At 40.6% G+C, this 20,101-nt stretch overlaps 1 protein-coding gene across 2 annotated transcripts in view; it reads left to right on the top strand.

Moving 5' to 3' along the window:
- The window catches only part of Akap6 (A-kinase anchoring protein 6), a 391,635-nt gene that overhangs the window by 243,643 nt on the left and 127,891 nt on the right, over positions 1–20,101 (top strand). For both annotated transcript variants that reach the window (XM_032907724.1, XM_032907725.1), the window contains exon 8: positions 13,269–13,417. In XM_032907724.1, coding sequence (XP_032763615.1) covers positions 13,269–13,417 — 149 coding nt within the window. The remainder of the gene's footprint in view (positions 1–13,268; positions 13,418–20,101) is intronic.

Here is a 20,101-nt window from a genome sequence, read left to right on the forward strand (position 1 = left end):
AGGACTATATCGCAACATAATTTCTAGATAAAGTGCATTTTCTCCTTTTTAAATGCTTTGATATTCTCATCTGTTTTTATGGCATGTTACTGCATGTCTCCAGAGGCACGCGCATTTTTATTCTCAAGTAAATTTATATTAGTTACAGTATCCAGCTGGTTTAGATATAGGATCATTTCCTGTTGGTGCTGTTTCCAGGACGATTCTTTTTTTTTTCTCCTCACAAAAATGAAAAATGTAATTTAACAAAGATATCCTATAATTGCCTTCATATCTAGCAAGGTATCTAGTGAACTGAATACCTTATTTTATTTAAAACATCTGTCTATATAATGTCTAGCAATTGTCCAAAGCTACGCCATCCATGGGAAATGTAGCTGCTGCTATTTTTTAACTAATTTATAGGGAACCAACAAAAACGTCTCCTTGATATTGTGTCCTCTGCTGTTCTATTAGATGCAAGGTATTTTCAGAAATGAGAACAACTTACTTTTTTGGGTGCTTACAATTAATTTAGTCTCTTTCAAATTGAGAAAGACTAGTATCCACTGCTTTAGTGTCAGTGTGGAGACACTCTACATGTAACATCCCATATTTGTGTGTGTGTGCAATATAAATATTATATGTGTGCATATCTAGCGATACATTCTAATAAAAGGGCCTCGTGCTGTTCTATCTGTGTAACTAGGCTTGTACTAGAGGCATATTTTAATTGCTAGGCTCCTTACTGTTATTTGTATTTTCTCACTTAGAACAAAAGTGCAAAGTCCTTACTGTAAAGTCTTTCTACTGATTAGAGCTCCCGATTGATGTTTCATTACTCTGTGCTCTCTTGTGCAGAGAAAGGTAGAAGCTGTACAAAAGCTCTTTGTCATAGGCAGGGCGCTGAATGTTATATGGGAGAAACCCATTTGTAAACTCTATTTATTGTCTATGACCCTTGAAGCCTAAAATTAAGTGTTTAACTTTTACTAGATTATATCAGGTTTGACTTAGCCGACTGTAATAACAGCAGACACCTAGGCTTATGATATGTGCATAAGGAGAAAGCTTACCTTTTCTAGGGAAATAATCAAAAGAGTCCCTTTTGGCACACTAGCCGTATGAAAGGGAAATGGTTACGGTCCCCTAGTGACACGCTGTTGTGATTGACAGGAAAAACCAACATGCCTGCCACCTGAGACATCTTGTTCAGGAACTTTCTGGAGGGTAGTAAATTGGTGTTGGCACAAACACAAAAAAATGAAATGACTTGATTCAGCACTTTTCAATTCTAAATCCCCAAACACTAGAGAAAGAAGTAAATATTCATCAAATGATCAAAATTTATATTGATTTTTATTCTACATTAGCAGCTCAAAGTCGAGATTCCTGACAGGGTGGATGTCGGCTTGAATGATTCTCTTTGAAATGAGGATATAGGCTCTGAGCCGAGTGCTACCATGCGTTCCTGAACTATGGACCCTGCTTATTAGAGCCCTAGGAGGCTGGGTTTTCAGAATAAAGTATAAAGACACTCTTGTTTGCTTCTGTTTTGATAACTAAATTGTTATTATTAGTATGTAAAGTAATTCTTCTTGCTCCTGCTCCCCCTTCCGTTTAAAGACAACTGTTCTATAGAAATTCAATGGACCTGAAGTACAGCGAGTAGCCACAGACTCCGTAGTAGCATTGGCCAGCATGGAAGCACTCAAGGGAGAGCTGCTAGACCTGTAGGCTGAGGGAGTCCTGGTTGTGTCTTCACAATGTACATTTTTAAGTTTTGGACTCTGGCGGAGGACAGCGTTTTCTGTAGGTTGGTGTGGAAGGCAGGGATTAGGCTCCTGAGGCAGAATGTAAACACAGACTTGACGCATCTGTCACAGCGCCGAGATCTGCTAAGGGAACAGTAATGGAGAAACATCGGAAATTCTAATCATCCCTCCAGTCCACACCTTGTAATCACACTCCCCCACTGTAGCTCATGACATAAAATGCTGAATGTTTAATGAGTTTAACCGCTTGCATTACAAAAAGGAAAGCGTGAACAGTGGATGAAGGGCCCAGGGACGCAGTTGTGTGTCACCTTTGCTTTTTCTCTGTGGGGTGGAGGTGTTTCTTGTTGTATTAATAAACAACCGATATATCATTCAAACAGAGGAGAAAGACAGTTTTCGTTATACATAAATGCAAAAGAAATCATGAAAATAGTGTTAACATTAATTTCCCCACTTCATTTGAATCTTACCATTTAACAAGTCTCCTTAAACGTACAGCTTTAAGATTAAAATTTCTAAATATTATACTGAACATTTTTAGTCATTTGTAAACAAGCCAATAAGAATAGAAATGATCACCTAAAGATCTAAAATATTTTTTCCTGTCTTTTACATAAAGATACAAGAACTGTCACCAACCCTGCCTAATGCTAGGTTTTCTGTAATGACAACAAAAACTGTCGCATGCAGATCAGTTGTAAGGAGATCAGTGTGTGCAGTGATATGTACTGAAAAATACTATTTGAATAGTTGAACACTTTAAACTTTCACTTAATTTTTTTCACATTTCATTTCCTTTGTGCTACCATGTATATGTGTGCAATGCTCACATAACAGCTTTTAAGATCTTATTCTTTCCTTCCATCATGTAGCTCCTAGGACTAACTCCAGGCATCAAGCTTGGGCAAGTGCCTTTACCCATTGAGCCGTCTCTCTGGCCCTCTTGTTCATATACATATACATATACATATACATATACATATACATATACATATACATATACATATACATATCATATACATATACATATACATATACATATACATATACATATACATATACATGTGTGTATATGATGTGTGTGTGTACATATGTGTGTATATATATACATATGTGTGTGTGTTTGTGTGTCTGTGTGTGTATGTGTGCAAATTTTTAAATATGTTTTAGTCAATGATAAAAAAAAAACATGCTGAAAAATGTACTAATTGTTTCCTTGGCACATTTTTGAAGGATTATATTAGTCTGATCCTTGAATAAGTGTTTGAGTGTTTCTTATGAACCATAATTTTTCTAATATTCTCTGAGGTTACACACACTGTCACCCTACATTTGTATTTTCTACAATGTCTCATATATAAAAGACATTTAAGATACGTTTGTTGAAGGAATTTGTTGAAGGCCATCAATCAACATTGCTCCATAGAAATGTTTTTTCCTGTGATCTAACTCTTACTCGGTGAAGGAAGCTTTGCGCTCTTACTCAGGTGTGTGGAAGGTGACCTAGGTTTCCCGACATTAGAACAGCAGTGTGTTATGTCTGTCCAGTCAGAATGTACCTGATCATGGGTATGTGGATCAATGTCTAGACGGAGCCCATTTCTGTACACAAAATATACTTTGAATTCCCAAAGTTAATTATGTAAGAAATCTTGAACCACTAACCATGTGAATAAAAGCAAAAAGGAAAAAAGAAAAAGGGAAAAAACCCATATACATGATTAAAGAAAAGAAGAAATCTGACTCTTAAAATGTCGATGGGAAACTCTGCCACATAAACATGGACAGGAAGAACTGGGTGGCAGACAACTCTTCAACAAAGAGCAGAGAAGGGGAGAGAGGCCTGAGTTGCTCTGCCATCAAGAGCAGAAGTCCATGACTTCCAGGAGCAGAAGAACATGTTCCTTACTATGCTGGAGTAGAAGGGGAGGCTGGGGGAGAACAAACACTTGGCCTGGGTATTCAAGACAAAAGAAGAGAAAAGGCAGGCAGCAGATATAGATAATAAATGTAATTGTGGTTCTCCATAGTGAAGAGAGACAAGATGGGGCTAGAGTCAGAAGACTGAGTGTGTTAACTACTGTCCTGGCATTATTTAACCCTGAGAGAAGCGTAACTGTAGGGAGCTGATGTGCTAGTGATGCAGAGGGTAGAAAAGTGTAGTGCAGGAGAACAGGTGGTTTGCATAGACAACCAATGCTTTGGTCAGTTAAGAGAATTCTAGCATATAAGTGGAGGAATTGACGTCACATAGAAACAGGGAGAACCCTGAAACAGGAGAGGCCTCAGAGAATGAAATGCAAGCTGGAGGTGGATTTGATGGGAATTTGGTTAACAAAGTCTAGAATGGTATGAATTGAGGGAAAAGAAAACTTTTATTTTATTTGGGGAAGTCACTAAACATATTCCAATCTAGGCTAAGCATAAGAAGTAAGAGAGAGGGGTTGGGGATTTAGCTCAGTGGTAGAGCACTTGCCTAGCAAGCGCAAGGCCCTGGGTTCGGTTCCCAGCTCCAAAAAAAAGAAAAGAAAAAAAAAGAAGAAGAAGTAAGAGAGAGACTCAGAAAAAAGCAGATCCACCCAAAAGCCTGTGTGTAAGGAGTGGGTTTCTTTCACTGAGAGCCATTGTGTATTTTACAAGTCACATGGCATCAAAGGGTCCCTAAGGAACATAAGTGAGATCATTGGGTGGCTCCTGAGAAACATGTCTTTGAGTTTCTCTGGGAGGAAAGAGCCTGGCCTATCTTATACTTCAAGACAACAGTCCATCTCTGGGCAATTGGGGCAGGAACTCATTCAAGCTGGAATCGGAGGCAGGAACTGAAGTAGAACCCTGTTTACTGCTTGCTTTTGACAGCCTGTTCAGTCTGCCTTCTTAAAGCACTCAGAACCACCAGCCCATAGGTGGTCCACCACAGTGAGCTGGGCCCTTTGATGCTGTATCACTACTGTAAATCATTAATCAAGAAAATGCACCACAGGCTTTCCCACAAGCCAATCGGATGGGAGCATTTTCTCAATAAGTTTCTCTAGTACATGCCAAGTTGTTTTAAATCTAGCCAGCCCGAGGCACCTAATAAAATTATAATTAATAAGGTAAAGCTCTAGGTCACAGGCATCCAGGAGCTGCTTTTACTGTTAACATCTTAACTGTCTCAGGCTTTAAGCTTGGTTCATTGTTATTCTGATATAAAACATCTACATATGATAAGAATTCTCTCTGTTGGCAACAGATGCTAACAGCTATTGTGCTGGAACTCTGTCTCTCAATTGGCCAGGAACTTTAACCAGACTCCTGGATAGAGCCTTTTCCCTTTTTCATGCCCATAACTTTCCATGTTGGAGAGATGGCTCAGTGGTTAAGAGCACCGACTGCCCTTCCCTAGGTTCTGAGTTCAGTTCCCAGCTCACAACCATCTGTAATGGGATCAGATGCCCTCTTCAGGTGTGTCTGAAGACAGCAACACTGTACTCAAGTAGATAAAATAAATAATATAAAATCTTAAAAAGATTTTCATGTCTTCCATAGCGTGGCTGTTTCCCCTCTGAGACTTTGGTCTCCTAGTCTTGAGAGTCTTGAGGGCTGCAGAGGGCTGCAAACCATCTGTAGCTGCTTCCATGCTGTGTGAGGTCAGAGACCCTACTTACCTATAGATCAAAAGCCTCAGCCTCTCTGGTCTAAGGGGAACATGACAGGGTCTTAGCTTGGAAGTTGGAAGGTCAACATTTGGGAGGAACCTGGAGGAGATGATGTCATTACTCAAGACATCAAAGCATGTGCAAAGAATCAAGCCTGTAATCGATTATTCTGAGAAAGATTAGTACCTCTTTCTCAGAATAGTAGGACCTCTCTGTCATGAAGTGTCTGATGATGACCCATGATGTCAGTAAATTGTGAAAACTTAAGGTAGAATCTGACAAAAATTTAATTTCGGTATGTAAATTTTAGAGGTCCAGGATATGTTGTCCCCAGCTATATATATATATATATATATATATATATATATATATATATATATATATATATATATATATATATACTACATCCTGTTTACAGTGGAACGAGCTCATTTAGTCTGAACATTTAGCACCACCAGGTCTTAGGTACAGCAATTTTTTTCTTATCAACTTAACTTTTGAGTTTAGGAGTGAGATCTCATGTACTATAAGAAGAGTATATTTATAGTTAATACTAATGCTATGGTAAAACATAAAAGAATATTACGAAAAAGAGAATAAATTTAAAGAAAAGCCGCGTGAGGTTGGCATTACTGAGTATGTGTTATGTAAACAGTGTCTGAAGGGACACAGTGATCAAATCCAAACACTGCTGAGGTGCAAGCCACTAATAAGCCTAATGTAGCTTTGCATGGTGGCTGGAGTGGCTGTGATTTGTCCTTCCTGGCATGACACTGGCATACTTAGAATTTAAAGGGGAGTCCTCTAAGCCCAGAATCATGGTTTGTCCCTTTAAAAAGTCTAGGCTAGCCCCCTTTCTGTATTATTACTAATTATATCATCATCATCATTATCACCACCACCACCACCACCACCATCACCATCACCAATCGGCTAGAGTTTCCTTCTGAGTGTTTGAGGCTATGCACGTAGCTAACGATTTTTCCCCTTGACCATTAAGATCAGATAAGGTTCTTCAGGGAGAAGCCCTGTGGCTTCTTTTACTTGTACTATCTTCCCTTGGAAGCATTGAAGATAGTATTCTCTGTGCTTGCCCGTCTTTTTGTAGCCTGAAGGATGAATTGTAGTTAAAATGTATCCATGTTAGAATACTTGAAACCTGACAAGAGCTTTTGATAATCTCCAAGTCTGTGAAGTTTTAGTTCTCTGAGGAGAAATTCCCTAGAAGCCATAATTACTTCATTAGAGCGTAGAGTTTTTATTTGTTTAGCATGCTTCCATAAGCTATACTATCTTGAAGTTTTAATTTTCATAAAAAGTTGTGACATACCTTAACTTTGGTTTTGTCCTACTCTGTTTTGTTTTAGTTTGGAATTTTCCTTAGGGGGAAAAAAACTTCCTATTTTTTTTTCACGTTCTTAAGAAGAAACACTTTGTTTTCTTTCTTTAACCAAACATTTATTCTATATCTTTTTTTCTATTTCTTGGTTCTCATCTGATTCAGTTCCTCAAAATTTTTAGAAAACATTTCATTTAAAATAGTGAAAACCCATGCAAAATATGTTAACAGTTTGGAAACTTTTTTAAATCAATAAATTTAAATTAATTAATTTGCAGAGGATAGAATCCTAAGATAGCAGTCACTTAGAAACTGTTTTTGTAATAAAGGATCTTCAACAGTGCTTCAGAGAAATCCCAGACACTCCCTGAAGAAGTTAGCAATGAAGGATAGGACAGAGGTACAGTCCCCAGCGTCAGTCACAGCAGCTTTAATAGTTTTCCTAAACCTTTAGGGGCCTCGTCAAACACGATGGCACATACATTTAATGTCAGCACTGAGGAGGCAGAGGCAAATCTCCATGAGTTTGAAGCCAGCTTGGTTTACATAGTGAGTTCCAGGCCAGCCAGGGCTACATAGTGAGACTTAAGTCCCAAAACAAAACTTTTAGGTAACCTCGACTCAGAACCAACTAGGATTCCTGGCTTTGAGGCAGAAAAGAATTTCAAGACTAGCCAATATGAAGCAGCGTTTGTTTAATAAAAAATATTTTCATATATATTTAAAGATTCAGGTTAAGAGGGAAGCATTTAGAAGTAAGACACACCAGGAAACATGGTTATGGGCCTCTCTAGGAGAGTTGTCAAGATTAATATTAACATTCTCAAGAAGTTTAACCCATCAAAAGATGCAGATAGAGGGGGTGGTTGTTAGAATGACTTATAGGCTGTGGTCCAGCCGATTTAACAATGGCTGGCTGTGAATGACAGTCACAAGAATGTCACACTAGCCAATAGTTGCTCAGTCCACAAGACTGGATGTCTCAGCCGATCTTTAGTTTATGTTGGAATCTCTAAGAAGTAGACTCTAATGCCAGTGACAGAATGGATGTGCTAGCAAGGCCAGAGCAAGCAGGCAAACAACAAAAGCTTCCTTCTTACATGTCCTTCTATATGGCTTCCAGAAGAAGGCATGGCCCAGAGGTGTCTTGCCACCTCAAGACCCAGATTAAAGGCCCATGTCATCCCCTCTCAAGATCTGGATCAGAAGCGGATCTTCCTACTTCAAATTAAGCAAAAGAAAGCCCTCATAAGTATGTCCTCTCTTTGGGGGTTTTATTTTACATAGAGCTGACAACCAAGCAGAGCCATCGCACTGAGCTCCTCTCAGTGGGAGGAGCTGTGCAAGCACAGGTAGGTGATCCATGAGGTAACAGTCATCCTGCTGGAAAGAGGAATTGTAGAAGACCATGGCCACCACGTGTGGCTTTGTTGGTTCTTCATTATGCTCAGAATGGTGTTTGAATTCTCTAACCTGCATCCTCCCGTACATACCCTTTACTTTAAACTCTTTATTCTAATGCCCTAAAGCTCTGGTCGCCACTCTGAGTGTACTATGTCCTTTCATGACTTTGGACCCTTACAGAAATCAATTATTCTGTGGCCAGAAGTGGCTCCACCTCAGCTCTGGCTCAGGCACCACCTCTGTCCACTGTGCTGCCTCTCCGCTGCCTTCAGGTATTTGTTTTTATTTCCGATTGCAATGTCACTTGGCACAGGCCTTTACCTTCTGTGCTGCATTCCCTTAGAGGAAGAGAATGTGCTTTATCTTCCTTGTACCCACAGCAGCTGGTAGTTCCTCAGATCAAATAAACTCTCAGCAAATGTACAAGTGATAAATGGGTGGGTGGACAACACACGTCGTCAATAATTACTTGTCTAATGCTGGTCTTGGTCCAGACACTAGCAGGGTGCTCAGAATGCGAAATGTCAAGGCTTCAGACACAGCCACTTCTAATATTTGAAATTCAAAGACAATCCGAAACTATATCAGACACCAAAAGTAAGAAGTTTACATATGCATGTGTTGTGTAGGACAGTAACCTGGTCCTGAAATAAAGAAAGCACTGGTTCAACAGTGCCATTGAGAAAGAGCTCTCTGAGAAGTATCATGTCAGGTACAAACTGACAGGTAAAACGTTATAAAAGAATGTTCTAGAGAAAGGGAATAATACATGGGAAACCCACAGGACAACAAATCCCCCAAATTTGGAATGTTTAAAGAGCTAAAGAAGGCAAATAACATTAAAGAAGGCAAGAACGGCCGTTAAGAATGTGAAAGGTCTAGCCTGGGCAAGAGATTGCTTAGCTTGTAGAAGAAGCTTATTTCTTGGGTATGAGTGAGCCAGGAGAGAGCCAGTTCATGTTTTATAAGGACCACTCTTGACAATGTCAGTGAAAATAGTTGGAGGGATAGAAGTGATTGACAGGAGAACATGCTAGATCATAATTCTTAGAGCATAGGGCGCAATGAAGGCTTGAAGGAGGCAGTAGTAATGCGGAAATAGGCTGTGGAGAATGAGTCCCTATCATAAGGGTTGACTCATGGGAACCAAAGACAAGAAGTCAAGATGGCCGTTGAGCTTTGGCTCTTTGTTTAACAGGGAAGGACCAAGTATGGGAAGAATTGAAGCATTTGGAGAATTTGGGAATGCAGGGTTATGTTTCAAACAGTGGAACCTAAAACAATCTAAGTCAGGCAACTGGGGTACAGCTCAGTGGGCGAGGCTGAAGGTATTAATGTATAAATGACACTTAAAGTAATACTCAAGGCTTTGGAGAAGAGTCCAGCCCAAGCTCTGACAACCAATGGTCTTAGCAGCGACACAACACGAGCAGCTGGCGAACAGTAATGTACAGCAAGTGTCGGGTGTGGGAGAAGAAATGAGGTAGAACACTTGTGGATTTACTGCACTGGCTGAGCTGTGCTAACCCCCAGACTGGAGAGAGGAGGAGCCGTTTCCTCTTCTCATGGTGTCCTCTGTGCCAGGGAATTTGCATTCCATTCTAATTTCAATGATTGTGTCTGAGTTACTATATATATATATTTTCTTTTATTGAATTTTTTTATTTATATTTCAAATGTTATCCCCTTTCCTGGTTTCCCCTCTGGAAACCCCTATCCCATTCCCCCTCCCCCTGCTTCTATGAGGGTGCTCTCCTACCCACCCATCCATTCCCTCCCACTTTTAGGCCATGACATTGCCCTACACTGGGTCATTGAGCCTTCACAGGACCAAGGTCCCTTCTTCTATTGGTGCCAGACAAGGCCATCCTCTGCTACATATGCAGCTGGAGCCATGGGTCCTTCCATGTGTACTCTTTGGTTGATGGTTTAGTCCTTGGGAGCTCTGGGATGTCTGGTTGGTTGATATTGCAGTTCTTCCTATGGGGTTGCAAACCCCTTCAGCTCCTTTCTCTTAACTCCTCCATTGGGGACCAACTATTCTTACAATATTGAAGATCTCCCTCTGATTGTCCCACCGGTATCTCTAGTCCAGTTCACTTGCTGTGTCTGCTCAACACCTCAGCAACCCGGAAATGAAGAGGCACATCTACCACTAAAGTCTCATTCTTTCTACTCAATACAAAAGTTCCAATCCCAGTTTTAATTTACCTTTAGTATCTATCAGGCTAAATTTCCACATATAAAATACAGTGAAGTTTTAAAGAACCCACAGTTATACTAAATGACAATTAAAACTCTTTTATTCAGAGAAATAGTGACACTGATTTTTTTTTCAAAACTGTTTCCTTCAAGTTTATGTTTGGATTAAAGTATAGCAGTAGGAAAGAAGTAAGAAGAGTCTGCACATCTTTAAAGGAATTTAGAATGGCAGTGCTGCTCAACCTTAGAAACAAGCAAAGAAAGCCCTATGTAGTTCTATTTTCATCAGCGCCTTCGGAATGAATTAAAAACAGGAGTAGAAACGGAGATGGGCAGGAAGGACCTGAGCTGTGTAGCCATCTGCTTGTAGTGAAGGCAATTTTCGATGCAAGAAAGAACTTAAGTAAGAATGAATGTAATTGTATTCCGAGCTGTTTTCTGGACTCTTTTCCACACACTACCGTTAGGATGTTCCATCTGCACACAGAAATGGCTGTGGACATTGAAGGATGGAGGCTGACATTTTTCGGAGTAGTGACAAGTTCCTGCTCTGTCTTCTTTATGAGCCTTTTGAGAGCAGTGGCACACGCTTATCTTATTTGTCACAGAAACATTTGACATAAGCTTCTTAAAAAGATTTATTTTTCTTTTGTGTATATATATTTGTTTGAATGTATGCTTGTATGTGTGTATGTGCATGTATATGTGTATGTGTGAAAGTATGCTTACGTGACTGGGGGGGATGGGGGTGCATAGAACTGTGTGTGAAAAGTCCAGAAGAGTGTTAGAACCCTCAGAGCTGGAGTCACACGTTTGTGGTGTTCTGGGCTTTTTCTGTGGGTCTTAGATCTAAACTCTTATCCTGACAATTGTGAAACAAGTGTTCTTCTCCATTCAGCCATTTTATAGTCCTGGTAGGTTCTTTACAAAGTTTTCAAATCATTGATTAGCTTTATTCTTTAAAAAATATTTTTAGGGGCCTGGAGTGATGGCTCAGTGGTTAAGAGCACTATCCGCTCTTCCAGGGGTCCTGGGCAACTTAATGTATTACATGTGGTTTCTTTTGCTTTTCAAATTTGTGGTGCTTGAAATAAAATCCGATGCTGGGTAAAGGGTCTACCACTGAGCTACATCTTCAGTCCCTGACGTAACTTTTTCCTTTAATTTCTGAGGTTACAAAATAATAACAATATTGCTCTAGTCCCATCCCTTCTTCCAAACCTTCCCATACGTTACACCCATAAAGTCTCACCAACGCAACTGCTTAGACATGAGCTGAACAGGTACAGACTAGTCATGCCAAAGTGGGTGGGGAAAGCGCAAGAGACCTCAGTCCTACACAAAGACCAGCAGGCAACTAAGGAAGGCTGACAGAAGGAGGAAGAGCACACCAACTGGTTGTCCAGTACCAATGGTCAGACCTGAGAGCATGCATATATGCAACATTGTATAGACTGAGCAAGCTTTATTTAGGAATATTAGTATACATATATATAGTATATCTGTATATAATTCTTAATCTGATTGAATATCTTCTTATTCAAGTCCGTTGGTTTGAGCAAAAAAAAATCTAGATGGATGAATAGAAACTGGTTTTGAACTTTCTGAAACTTTAATACATAATTACGGTGATTTGAACATTATCTCTTTAAATTCTCCATGGAAATTTAGAGCATTCACAACTGTCTGCTCGGGAAAGGCAGCAACATAGGATTTCTAATGGTTCAGGCCTTCTATGTAATCACTGCTTTGTGGAACTCCTCTTTTCTCCATAGCCGAGTCTTAAAAGCCAAAGCCCAGGCAGAAGACCTTCATTGCTTCTGGAGGCTAAGCACAGAAGTTTGAGTCTGGCTTAAGTTCTCTTACATTTCAAAGAGTTCTGGTGACTACCCAATGACTGAGCATAACTATTTTCCTAGGAAAATGCACAGTGGAATTATGAAATAGTTTTAAGATTGGTCAGAAATGTCAATGGCTGTGTTTGATTTTGTGAAGCGTACTAAAAGAAATCCAAGAGTACCTTGGTTCACAGCATGTGAGACCTCAGCCCTGCCTCCTCCCCTCCATCACAGAGACGCATGCCCTCGAAGAATTTCATTTCCAGTCTCAGTTGTGTTCTAGGGAACCCAAAGCCACAGGGATCGTGACAGGGGCAGTAAAGAAAGCATCTACCCTACATCTTCCCATGCAAAAAGAGTTTGGCATTCTTTAACCTCTGAATAACAAAAGTAATAATAATTAAAAAGAAAATGAAAAAGGAAGAAAAAAATTGAGCATGAATTGAAATTAATTACTTTCTTTAGTGAAATTACTTAGTTTCTTTTGCAGTGAGCCCCCAAGTGTTTATGGAAGGTAACAAATTCAAGTCTATGTGTAAAAAAGTCACTATCCTCATGATTTAAAATTATTAAGATAATAGTACAGAGTAAAAAATGCAATAAATGAAGTATATTACCATTATTAAATATGTAGTAGAATTAATGGTAGGCATTCTACTTCTCCCCAGTGAAGAAAATAAAAAGGCATTCAGAAAAGAAATAAATATACATACATGAACTACGCCAGGGCTATGAGTTGAAAGGAGACGTCTTTTAAAAGGCTACCCATGCCAACACGAGGGAGACTATTATTAAGGAATTTCACATAAGTGTTGTGTAAAGTTTTATTGTGCTGTGTGGTGATCTCGGGGACAGTTTGTGACATTTGCCGAGCCTTCTGAGAGTTCATTTATTCGCATCCTATTTTAAGGGGGGACGTCTAAGATTCAGATCTATAATGCAATTCTGTAATACGCCCAGCTGACCCCATTAAACCCCGCCCAGACAGTAGAGCGATGTGAACATGTCCCGTTCCTTACGTTGCTACACCTCACTTGGAACGCCTTCCTTCTGGATTACAAGAGTGGCTTTTCTCTGCTTCTCTCTCCAGGCCGAGGTTCAGCTCTGCCACCTGGAAGCACAGAGAGACGCCGTGGAACAGATGTCCCTGAAGCTGTACAGCGAGCAGTACACCAGCGGGAGCAAGAGGAAGGAAGAGTTTGCCGACATGTCGAAAGCGCACGCGGTGGGAAGCAATGGGTAGGGGACTGTTCGCTGTGTCCTTGTAGTCTCACTAAGCTACTTTTTCAGTGACATTCCTCCAGCAGGTGTTAGGCAGGCTTTCCTTCCCAGCTAGCGGATAAGGAAAAGCTTAGCCATGTGCTGGAGTTGAAGACTGTGGGGTTTGTCAGGCTCTACCATCTAAGCCAATAGTTCTGACTTTTGTTACTGTCTGTAAAAGACAGCCTTGTGGTTGAGGGGTGCTTTTGAGACTATGTTTGATCCACAATATTGGTCTTTCTTCTTCATAGATTATTTTCAAAATTTATATCTCATCTTAACAGTAGGACTTATGTTAATTTCTGTTATGAAATTACGGTTATGGAATTTGCGAGCACCCCGACTTCATCAGAAACCTGGAGGAACACAAGATTGAGATCTAGTAATTGTCTAGAGACCGTGGTCCAGCCACCTATTTCACACCAAGTCAGCTGGAATTCGAGACTAGTTCTTGATTTTATTTTTAAATATTTGGGGCAGGGTCTCATGTAATTCAGGCTGGACTTGAGCTCAGTGAATAGTAGTGGTTAACCCTGAAGTCCCGATTCCCCCACCTCTACATCCTGCGTGCTGAGGTGACATGCCACTGTGCCCTGAAGGACTAAGTCCTGTGATGTCGATAGTGTGTGAGAGGAGGCAACAGCGTCTGTGCTCCATGAGCGATTTATTCAGCCTGAGATATGTGGTTCCACTTAGACGCCACTATCTGCCCACAGTCTTCAGTAGCTATCATGCATCCAGTTATTTCTGAGTGTTGTAAAGCTATACAAACACGGCCCAGTGCATTTACACATTTCTCTATTTTCTAACTCAACTCTAATACTGAACAGATGATCACAAAAGAGCAAAAGTAAGGATGAAGTTAAATTAGTTCATAATTTTAATAAGCAGTCATCTTCTTCACTTTTCTACTTGGTGAGGCAACAAGAGATAGACATTATTCTCTGAGGTTACATTACATGTTTGTAGTATGACATAAACGTGTGAAAACAACACTGTTCAGAATATTCCCCCAAAATATTCTGCATCAGGATATGCATTTTTGGTGCACTTGGGTGCATTTTTTTTTTGAGACAGGGTCTTACTATGTACCTCTGACTGTCTTGGAACTCATTACATAGACCAGGCTGGCCCTGAACTCACAGAGACCCACGGGGCTCTGTCTCTCAAGTTCTGGAATTAAAGGTGTGCACCACTACATACACCTGGCTTCCATTTATCTTCTGAAGTTCTTAGATTTGTAATGGGCTTACAACCCTCATACAACATTGAGGGTTAAATTAGCCCATAGATTAGAGATTATGTACTGTTATTAAAAAAACACAACCCACATTATAAGAATTTAGGACAAATATTTGATTCATATTTGCTTAGAAATGAGAACAAATAATACTTATGATGCTTTCTACACACAAGACCTGGAATATGTTTAGTTGCCTTGTGCTACTTGACGTAGTAGACTCAGAACTTTTCTATTCACCAAAGGATAAGAATAGCAGCGATCGAGAAGGGAAAAGGTTAAATCCTAGAGCATGAACAATCAGCTGCTTTGAGGCCATAATGTGCTTAAGTTCCCAAAATGCCTAAGCAGGCTCCGGTGTGTGTGCAAGCTCAGACTTTAGGTCACATTGTCATGTTCTCTAAAGGCTTGGGACCGAGCAGCACCACGTGCCTCTGACCTCAGATTCCAAGGACCCAACCTGTGTACTCGCTCTGGGCTCCGCACATCGCAAATCTAGCCTGGGAATTGCTTACTTAGCAACAGGCATTGTTCTGGGATGTGGGAGTAGGTGAACTTTCCTGATATTCTTTGTTTATGCTCCTTAGGGTGCTGAAGGCTGTTCATTGTGCAGAAACCTCAGGGCACACTGAAGGAGAGCCAGCAAGAACAGAAACCTATACTGCCTCGTAGGCCCTGTTTACACACAGAAAAGCACTGTTTGAGAGATCCCTGTGGGCGAGGTTATCTGAGGTCTGGCCCCCAAGACTCTGCTCCCACAGTCAAATCTGTAATTCAGAAGCCTTAAAAGCACAGCCTTGTGAAATTATTTCTTCCAACGATAGATAAACTTCATTAACCACTACATAGCACAAGGATTGTTTCTGATAAGCAAAAGTGGGAACAGTGTGGGCTTTGAAGGGTCTATATTGCAAGTGCACACATCCAATAGGCTAAAGAGAACATTACGTCAGTAACCCAACTCCGGTGCTTTTCTTTTCTCCCCATTCTTACACGCATGCTCAGATGCTGTGTACTAACATACGCTAACATAACACGCATGCTCAGATGCTGTGTACTAACATACGCTAACATAACACGCATGCTCAGATGCTATGTACTAACATACACTAACATGACACGCATGCTCAGATGCTATGTACTAACATACGCTAACATAACACGCATGCTCAGATGCTATGTACTAACATACACTAACAACACGCATGCTCAGATGCTATGTACTAACATACGCTAACATAACACGCATGCTCAGATGCTATGTACTAACATACACTAACATAACACGCATGCTCAGATGCTATGTACTAACATACGCTCAGATGCTCAGATGCTATGTCCTAACATACGCTAACATAACACGCATGCTCAGATGCTGTGTACTAACATACGCTAACATAACATGCATGCTCAGATGCTATGTTCTAACATACGCTAACATAAAACGCATGCTCAGATGCTATATACTAACATAGGCTAACATAACATATGAGCTCAGATGCTATATACAAGAATACTTCAGAGAAAGCACAACTGCCGCAATGAATGGTGATCTTAAATTTCTACAAGTTTTATGTAATAGAAATATTCCTTTTGCAATGACATTATGATCTCTGGCTTGGTGAGAAGATGTTTATTAGGGTGGCATATCAGATTTTGTGGTTAGCAGTCCTGGGTGGATATGGTGGAAAGATTTCCCTGAATGCAAAGACCATGTTCTGGTGAGAACGCATGCTCACCTGTGGGATATATATCTATATGTGCTGTAGGGTGTGGCTGCATGCCTGTTGTCTCAGCGGGAGGACAGACAGGTTGTGTTTGAGGGCGTTCCATGAAATAGTAAGATCCATCAGGAAAGCTACAACAGTGAAGAGCAGCGACAAAAGAAAAAAGTAGAAGTTAAAAGTCAGCCGCCTCCTCTCCTTCCTCCTCTCCAAGGGTTTGACCTGTACCTGGGCAGGTTTTTTATTAAAAACCATGCATCATGCAAATTCCATACTATCTAAACTTAGCATGGGAAAATGCAGTTGTCTGAAGGAGATTTTATTCCACAAGGATGTTTTTGGCAAAGCCTTGCAAAACAGTGTGTATGGCACATGCCTGTGAGTTCAGCTACCTGAGGGTCCTGAGATATGAAGCTCGCTGGAGCCAAAGACTTCAAGAGTCGTGAGACAATGTGTCCAAAAAGTGGAACAAAACCCTCAGAAAACTCAAATGCACTCATTAATTAGACCAACCGTTTTAAGTGCTTTCCAGAGTCTAGCACAGTCTGAAGTAGAGAGGGCAGGAGAAAGCAGGATGAACTTTACCCCTGAAAACACAGAGTTTAGTTGTAGGAACAGGCAAATCTATAGCCAAAGTGGTCAGGTATCGAGTTAGAAACACGGACGCGTCAGAGACTCCCGGACAGCAGAACTCAGTTTGGTCTGTGTCCAGGAGAACAGGAACAGATCTGGGAAGACCACAGAGAGGTGACAGAATGTCTCAGTGTAATCTGAAAAGTGCTCCCTGAATGAACACCTATGAAGTCAGATCCTAGCTCTGCATTTAGCTGTGCCATAGGAGAGGGGAAGTGGGGTTCTCAAAACCGATGAGAAGGATACAGAAGTCACAGCCGTGTCCCTACATCCAGTGTGTGTCTCCTTGAATCTGGTGCGCTGCCCAGCATGCGCTAGGCGCTCACATGAATAAGTAGTTGAAACTGATGTGGAGCCAACCGAGGGAGCAAAGTCTAGAGGGTCAGTCACGAGATTGCTGATGGTTCCTTACTCTGAAAGCAAGGTACAATGCTGATGGAATGGAGAAACACACGTTTGAGAAGGAGGTTAACTCCAGATCCTAGATTTAATCATTATGTGTGGTCTTAGCTATGGTCACCAATGAAACCTTAAAGACAAAACCTAGGCCTGGCCTTGCAACCCTAAAACCCCAGCACTGGGGAGGGGGTGATGTCAGAGAGAAGTGGCTCTCTGAGAAGTCACAGGTTAGCTCAACTAGCCAGAAAAGTGAGGCTCTTGTTCAGTAAGATGCGCTGTCTGGCAGTAAGATAAGGAATGATGGTACTTGGTATACCTAGAATTTCTAAAGAATAAAGCATATTCAAAATCTGTAGCTTCTTAGCCATGATATTAGATATACTCAGAACACTTCCAACTACACAGATAGCGTCCATCTTCAGAGACAGCTGTGTGTTCTTCTAAGCTAAGTTCAATGAGAACATGAACCAGGTTAAAAAACTAAGTCCAGAATTTTAGTAGCACCATGTTCCTTTATGGCTACACAACCTTGATTAAGACATTTATCCTCTCCAAGATTCATTATTGGTATACAAAATGGGAATCATTACCATAGTGTGTTCATTCGGGCAAATTTCTGCAGCAAGAAAATGTGACGATTTATAAGAAAATACAAAAATATATGTCAAAAATCAGTTAATGAAATATTTACTATGCAAACATTGCATCTCTGGGAGTAGCGTGAGATACTAGGAATGCAAAAACCGTACAAACAATTTCATCTCGAAAGTCTGGATGGAGGGACCGAGAGACAAAGAAGAAAGGGGAACCACTGACTTAGATAAAACACTAAAAATTCCCGACACAATTCCAGATATCCAGTATTGCAGGATTTTTGAGGTTGACTAACACATCCTGACTGGGAAGGGTAAGGGAGACGCAGGACAGAAAGGAAGATTTGGGTTACATGGAAATAGTGTACATTGCAGTAAGTGGGAGAGTGGTGAGGAGTGGGGGGCTGTAGCTGTTGGATAGTAAGTGTGCAGAGGGTGTACACTGACGATAGCTGCAAAGCATTTGATGCTGGAGAAGCACACAGAGAAGGTTCCCAACTCTGCTCGCTTGGTCAGGAGGGATTCCCAAGGGAGATTTTAGAAGATATCTCATTATCCATGTATAAGGCTTCCCCTGCATCCGGAGGAAATTGAACAATGCTTGTTGGAAACTGGAGCAGTAGGGGTGAGGGGGGATGTAGCTAAGGGTTGTATTGTATACTGAAGAAAATAGAAATGTCATTCTCTCATCATACCAGATTTTCGCATACAATTTCTTCCCAACCATGTATAAGTTATTCCTGCACAATGGCCTGAATGAAATGGCAAAGGGCTAAAAGTGTGATAGAAAAGATGAGAAAAAGGCATGCCGCCTGATTAGTGTGAAAACATACAAAATGCACATATGACATCCCCCAAGAGAGCTGATATTGACAAGTGAAAAGAAATGAATCACTATTTCAAATATTGCTTGATTAAAGACCAGGTTTGTTTCTCTAAATTAATTAAGCAATAAGATATGCTAAACACCTGAGAAGAGACATAAGCACCCTGGATCTCAGTGCCTCGGGCATCTTCCTGGGTTGTTACTGAGCAATCGGCCCCCCGTTTCTATCCAGTCGAATGCCATTGTGGGCCATTCAACACCCTGCCCCCAGAAACACACAAGGAACACTTTTAATTTCTGCTTGATTAGTATTTTCGGAACCTGTTTATATAAAATATGTTCATGGGTTTTTGACTAGTCATCCACTAGTCATGGAAATGAAGTACTGTGTCTTCCATGGACCGTGTTAAAATTATGCTTACAAATGAGTTAAATCACTAGACAGCCTCAGTAAACCATCAATCTTTCCTGCATTTCGACTCCTTCTGATTCTTACTCTATCCCAATATAATAAGTAGCTGATCAATGTTTTATTCAGATCCTTTTGGCTCCTTCAAGAGTGATTAAGAGTATTACTAAAATACAAAATGCCCCAATCAGAGAAGCAGCGTTGTGTGCCCGTATAACCCAGCCACCTAGGAGAAAAAAAGCAAGATCATCACTGGAGTCCTGCAGATTATAAAGTAGAACTTTGGGTGCTAAAACCTACAGAAAGCACTAGCCAAGAGGAACACGCTCGCTTGGCACCACAAGTCTATGTTCTCTGAACATGCGAATTCATAAGTGTAGAGACTTAGGTAGTTTTCTTGTAACGTCCCAACCCCATCCATGCCAAGTGTCAATGAACTGCAGATCAGAGGTCGGAAGTCTGTCTTGCAGGGAGGTGTGACTGCTAAGTTACTAGTCATCAGTAAAGGTAACTAATAAAGATGTATGAATATTGCTTCTGCCTGTAGAGTAGGTGTATTGACGGGTGCTGAGAAGGGATAAACCTAATCAAACATACAGTAGTGTGCAGAACAGAACAGAAATATTTTAAAGTTGCTGTCATTGATCATTCTTCCGTCTTCTTCCTCAAAGGATTTGAGTCACATTATAAAATTACTGATAATAAAACAAAACACTTCATTAAAATAACTTATGTCAAATAAAATAATTATAAGGAAAATTAGAAGTGAATATTTTATGCATACCTTCAACGATGGCTGTGGTTTGGCACCAAGAATTCCACCCTTCAAAGAAAAAAGT

Source organism: Rattus rattus, chromosome 7 (genome assembly GCF_011064425.1).
Source record: "Rattus rattus isolate New Zealand chromosome 7, Rrattus_CSIRO_v1, whole genome shotgun sequence".
Taxonomy (NCBI): domain Eukaryota; kingdom Metazoa; phylum Chordata; class Mammalia; order Rodentia; family Muridae; genus Rattus; species Rattus rattus.